This window comes from Rhagoletis pomonella, unplaced genomic scaffold, assembly GCF_013731165.1.
Source record: "Rhagoletis pomonella isolate Grant_MI unplaced genomic scaffold, Rhpom_1.0 Rhpom_scaffold_00421, whole genome shotgun sequence".
In the NCBI taxonomy this organism is placed as follows: domain Eukaryota; kingdom Metazoa; phylum Arthropoda; class Insecta; order Diptera; family Tephritidae; genus Rhagoletis; species Rhagoletis pomonella.
The window spans coordinates 36,513-43,221 of NW_023458975.1; the positions used below are offsets into that span (position 1 = coordinate 36,513).

The 6,709-nt window shown below is 35.3% G+C and overlaps 1 protein-coding gene across 1 annotated transcript in view; it reads left to right on the top strand.

Annotated features, from left to right (window-relative positions):
• The window catches only part of LOC118750847, a 32,406-nt gene extending 25,697 nt beyond the window's left edge, over window positions 1-6,709 (top strand). The window contains 2 exon segments of the mRNA XM_036485573.1: window positions 1,926-3,069; window positions 3,072-6,709. Coding sequence (XP_036341466.1) covers window positions 1,926-3,069; window positions 3,072-5,298 — 3,371 coding nt within the window. The 3' untranslated portion in view covers window positions 5,299-6,709.

Here is a 6,709-nt window from a genome sequence, read left to right on the forward strand (position 1 = left end):
GATCGAATGGATGGCCGTCTTAGTCATCAGTTCTGAGTCTATTCGATTTCTGAGTATGAGGCCTTATGTTGGACAAAAGGGGGAGTATAAAGGACTCAGAGGAAATTAGCCTATAGTTACAGAAGATAGAGCTGGAAAATTATCGATGACACTACCTCATCGATAGTATCGATGGTTTTTGACTATCGAAAACATCGATGGTTTTGTAATCACTATCGACAGTAACATACATATTTCAGAGCGCAGATGCAGCTTTAAGCCAAAAATCGTTGATAAAATTTTGCTCCTTAACAAAAATATCGACATATTTTCGCAATTCTGATCTCATTTTCAATAAAAGTTGTTGTGTTAAATTTTTTGACTTTTTTAATCAAAACTATCGATAGTGTCGACATTTTCGATAGTATCGATACTATCGATGGTTGTGACAGCTCTAACAGATGATATGGAATAAATTAACCGACGAAGACTTGCGTGCCGCTTCCACTTTTCTCTCAAAGTGTTTGCCGCTGGTGAACCCAAACAAAGGTTACAATGTAATTAATTAAATTAAATTAAAAGTATTTTTCAAAAAAAACTGGGTAACAGTTATTCGTCGCCACCCAGTACATGACCTGAACTATTTTTTGGACGATTTGATTCGGGTTCAGCGCCCCAAAATTCTTTTTAAATATATTTAATGTTTCTGCTTCCAAAAACAGTTAAATTGTATATGAACCACCATAACTATAAGCAAAATTTATAAATTGGTATACACTTTATGGTGGTACATATTTCTAAGCTTATCTTTATGATACTAGATGTTGCATGTTTTAAAAATTGTTGGGATCAAAATTAGCGATAGTGATTTTCAGAATCCCTTAATTCTTAAACAAAATTAAACCAAAAAATAAATTCACTATAAATAAAATAATTTGAGTAGAAACCCAAACGAAATAAATTAAAATGAATTGAAATTAAGAAAATTACTTTAAAAGATATTAGAACGGAATCGACACCTGAGTTGAAGATCGACCTATCTCGGCAGCTAGTTCGCCCTACCTCAGCACATTTTCGTTTGAGATAGGGCGTTTTTGAACCGCATTCTGAGATACAGCCTCATCTCAATAAAATTCCAAAGGTAGGAGTTTTATCAGCACTAAGGCAGGAAAACACGTTGGGTGCATACAAATACAAATAACCGACAGTTAAGCACAAGAGACATCACATGATTTAGATAACTTTAAAATTTATAGGCGCAGTTTAGAATGTAGCTTTTTTGTTTGGAACATTTTAAGAATGTTTTAGAATTGGCCGATTACGCCTCGTAGTAACGCAAACCTCGTAAATAAACCGATTTTCCATACAAAATTAAGTAAGTTTACGAGGTTTACTTGGCTACGAGGCATTTATGCGTTTAGATGAATACATTACCCCTGACCGTAGTTTTACACTGGAGATGTTATTTTTTTTTTTTTTTTGTATTTTATTTATCCCTAAGCGCGTACCGTTAGATTGAGGCTTTTGCATTTTTCTTCTATGCATTCCTTAGGGGTTCGTGCTGCACGCATCTACCATTTAAATCTACATACAAAAACTTTGCTTATTTCTATACTGGAGTATGGAGGAATATGAGTTTGTTGAGGTTTTGCTGCTTTGCAATGCATTCATTTGCGTTAATGAATACCTCTCACTCCCGCTCCGACTGCACCCAATTCGATTTTCGGCTGCACATTTTGCTACACATTAATTTTTGTTCATACATTAAAAATAATTATTGCGCAAATAAAAATATGATTGGCTATAAAAATGTGTTCATATGTAAACACCACACCACAGCACCGCGAATACTAATTTACAAAGAAAAATGCCTTTGGCTTTTTGTTAATGCTTCTTTCTCACAACATGTTTTGTTTTTCTTCTCTTCCTTTGTCTTTCTATTGAAGGTCGATTAGCCTCTGAGGTCGCTCCGTCTGATAGTGTTTCCTTCTATGATGCCCGTGCAGATCCCGATATTGGTGATGATGATTCAGATTTCAGCCCGAAAGCGATGTGTTTATATTCCTCTTCTTCTCCCGCCATGACATCAGAATCACTTGCTACAAAAAGTCTTTGGGACTTAGTTCCTGATGTCGATTCCGACAAAACTAAGACGACTCGGTTGTTTTCAAATCCATTAAAGAAGCAAACAGAAATTCCAAAAATTTCCACAGCTTCTGTAGAAAAAGTGGTTAATCCTCTGGGAACTGTAACAACTGTGATTTCAGGTATTTCGACTGAGGTTAAAAAGGACATTCTTGATGAAGTGGTGTCACAATTAGCTGCCGAAGAATGCATTATACATGAGAACTGTGATGAGTCTTTGTTTCGCCCCGTGGTGGCCATATTTTGCGATGACAAGGATCGAAAGGCAGAAGAAGAGGCTGCGCGAGAGAATAAAGAATTTTGCAAACCACCAGAGTTAATCAGAAATAAACTTGTTGTCCCAGTTATAGCAAAAGAAGTTGATGCAGAACTTAGTAAAAGGGAAAAAATTGAAAAGAGTGCGAAGATTAAGACGCAAAATTTAAAGAAAGCAAAAGACCTTTCGATGGAAAATAAGAAATCAATCGGCAGCGATTTAGCCAACGAAAGTGATAAAAAACAAAAACAGCAAAAAGAAAACTTCGACTACAAACAAACGCCGACAGCATCGCCAAATACCAAATATAACTGTATGGAAGGTAAAAACGAGAAAATGAATCAAGATAATGATAATGTTGAATGCAATCGTGCAGACAATGTAAATAATAATAAAGTCAATGATTATGAAACAAAAAAAGGCGTCACACGTATGTCATCATTGGAAGAAGAAGTAATAGAATTCAAGAGAATGACACCTTTATCTGTAGTAAAGAATCGAAGGCAACCAACTTTATCAGATGTTAAAGGTCTAAGGAAAGAGCAATCAATAGAAGAGTCTCATAAAAACCCGTGCAAGGATTTAAAATCGAATGAAGCTAAAAAAAAACGGATAAAAAAGGGAATGAATCCAAAAAGCTTGAAACAGAAAAGTTTAAACAGACAGAAAGGAACGAGGAATTGTCGTTGAAATATAATTTTTCATCTGATCTTCATGAAGAAAAAATCAAAGAGTCTCCCCAATGTTTAATACTACCAAAATCATTGGAGCTCGCTGAGATATCAGACTCGGAAGATCAGCATACAAAATTAAGTATAGCTTCGAAATCACACGTGTCCATTGACACGCCGCTTCAAGAGGTCAACGTTACGGAAATCGAAGGCGATATCAAAAGCACAAATAAATCAAACAATCTTTTAGATAAAAAAGACTTGTCGAAAAACTTTGAAAAGGCCGTCAAAGTAGGTAATAAATCAGATTTGAAACCGGAAAGGTTGGCAGATGTAACGTCTAAGGAGAAATTTGAAAGTGAAGAACCTAGTAAAATTGCACAAAGCTGTGCCACGCACGATTTGCGGAAAAATACCATACCAGCATCATTAACCCCGAAAGCAGCACCCAAGCAAAACGAAGAGCACTCTGAAAGTGATAGCTTATATACTGTTAAAGTTATAGATACTACTGAAGCAATACAACAGAATAAACAATCAAAACCCAAATGCACTGAAAACAAAACTTTGAAAGATGTAAGCAATAAACTAAGCAAGCACAAAAATAGTGATTCAAAATTAACACCAGTAGTTGTTAGCTCACCTAAAAGAACGCCAACGAAAGAACAAAAAGAATCAAAAAAATCTGCAAACACGCCACAAGAATGCGATAATATAGTCGTAAGTGTCGCTGTACCTACTTGTGCAGCTGAAACTTTGCCGATAACGAGTAAAAACTATGTTACAAAGGATTCTATCGACGGAGTTGGCAAAAACAATAAAATACCGTTCGAACAAGAAGTCAGTACAGTTGTCTATAAGGAGGAAAATGAGGTATTCCCACTGTTGGAGCCAAAATCGAAAACTAATCCCGGTTCACAACCGCCCTTAGTAATGAATCCGGTTTGGAAAACTTTCAATACTGTTCAGACCGCGAAAACACACCCCGACACTCATATTGATAACTACCCAACCTTAGGAGCTGTCGGTAAAACTAAAAAGTTTGTTAAAAATAAGGAGAGCTCAACGGAGAAAAGCGAAGGCGCCGGCTGTAAGAGTGGGACCAAGTGCTCTTCAAATTTCGAATCGTTTTCTGCGTTACAACCACTAGAATCTTTGCCTCCATTACCAGTTTTGGAGCCTCTAGAAATGTCTCCATATACGACAATTTTGAAAAATAAAGAATCTAAGCCTCTTTCAAAGGTCAAAGATAATTTGGCAGAGCAATTGAGCTTGATTAATTTTGACAGTCCTTTGCAAGAACATCCAAAGAGCGATCGGAAGATGGCACCAACATCTACGCTCAGTGGAATCAATCATCAAAATTTAATTTTCGCTTTATGCGGATCTCTGCACTATGAAGGTGATGAAGATAAATTGCCGACAGAATGTCCCATAACCTCTAATCCAAGTGGTGGAGACCCAACAGTAACGGAGAATAAGTTGCTGCACGAGAATGAGGAACAATACTTGAGTTTGGAACAAAGTTCTCAAGAAACTAATACAACCAACACAGCTACGACAAATGAAAAATCTTCCAGCTCAGAAAATTCTTCTGCATCAGAAGAAATTATTGTAATCGAAGAGAAAAAAATGAGTAAAAAGCAACGGCGGAAGCGACAACAAATGGAGATAAAGCAGCAGCAGGAAGAAGAGTCTGTAACTCGCGACGATGATGAAGAGTTACGCCCATTAATTGGCATGACAGATTCTCACTTAGAAACACTTGCAGGAGTAAGAAGGGATGTGCCCTGTTCAATGCCATCTAAACTAGAAAACAAGGATGTACCAGCAAAAATTAAAAATATAACTGTTTTAGAATTAGCACAAAATGCGACTGCTTCGCCACTAGCCAATTCCACAACTACCACGACGGATAGCGAAGGCCCCATACCAGCCACCACTTCAGACGACAACATTTTCATTTTGCCCTTGACCCCAGCAAACACTAATGCGCCCATAAAACAGAAGACCAAGAGAATCGAACATAAAATAAATCTTATGGCTGCGATTGATGCTGCTACCTCGTCGTCTACATCTTCTGCTGAAGAAAGTAATATGGAAACGGAAAGCCGCCGAATCGCGCCCGACCAAGAACTATCTGTCCACGGAGTAGGTGCATCACAAACTCAAACAGTTTCAACCAACGTCAGCTTAGTCACACCGTCATGTGCGCCAAAGAAGAAAAGCAAGCGCCGTAAGAGATAAGATTTAGCTTTCTGTTTGCTGTGTGTCTTTTGTGTAATGATTGTATACTATTTATATATTGTATACTACACTGGCAAAAGAAATAGTGATAGAATTTTAATGACAGGTGCTGATGAAAAAGTATCAAAGAATGGTTTAGCAAAAACAAGATTGACTTAATTGTACATATAATTTTACGATTTGAATAACACAAACGCGCCAGCATTTGTACATACATATGTACATACATATAATATGTATGTATGTATGTATGTATGTACACATCGTCGCCTGAATTAAAGATTGTCGTATGTTGCTTTCGGCAGGTTTTGGGAAATGCCAATTGAAGTTTGGAATGCAGTTCCTCAAAGATTGTTTTCAAAGTCCCAGAGAATGTTACTACTTCACGAAATTTTTAAATTATTTTATTTTTATTGTTTATTGTTAATTATTTTTCAATTTATGAAGGATTTTCTTTAGTAAAATTTTTTTTTGTATGCTACATTTGTCAACAATTTTGCAACCACTTCGTATGACATGCGAACAGAAACAACAACAACAACATGCGACGAAATGAGATACATTTTGTTTACTAATTTAACTATACTTTTTACTCAATTTCTCGGAAACTAAATGAGATATCCAAATATAGGCGACGCCATTTTAAAGATCTTTATTAATTTAGCATGACTGCATTATTAACTCAATTTGTACTAAATTATCGATAAAATTTTTGTCAATATCACGGAAACTTAGAGAGGTATCTAAAAACTGATAAAACCACTTACGACAACCTTTTATCCAGGCGACGATATGTATGTAAGTGTCAGCACTACGTATGCATAAACAATAATTCTATTGCATGAAAGTTTAATTACATAACAAATTTCATGAAAACATTGTCAAAACTTATTTTATAACTCCCCATTTCCAAGAATCGCAATGAATCATAAACCGAGCACGAATCAGAAGAGACATATTTTTACATAATTTTATTTGCCTATTGAAAAACAACAACAAACTAAAAAAGCATCCACTTATACCTCTAAATTTTTTATTAACAGAAAATTATAATTTATTATGTTAATACAGTCTATAACCGCGGCCAAAAATGGAAGATTTATAAAAAGTATTTATTATTAGTAAATGTCTTATAGTTTGTGTTCAATTATGTATGGAAGTTTTCTTAGTTACTCTGCAAAAGTTTTATACCCAACAGTAGCACTATGTATATTTACAATAACGTAATATTTAATTTCGGTTTTGTATGTCTTAAAATCAAATGGCAAAGGGTTATTAAAATGATGAATTTTTAGGATATACATACATACAATGTGAACGTATAAAAGTTGTAAATAGATTATCTTATTCATTGTAATATTAAACTGGCTTTATTAAATCATATAAAATAAAGGTTTAAGTTAATAACCAA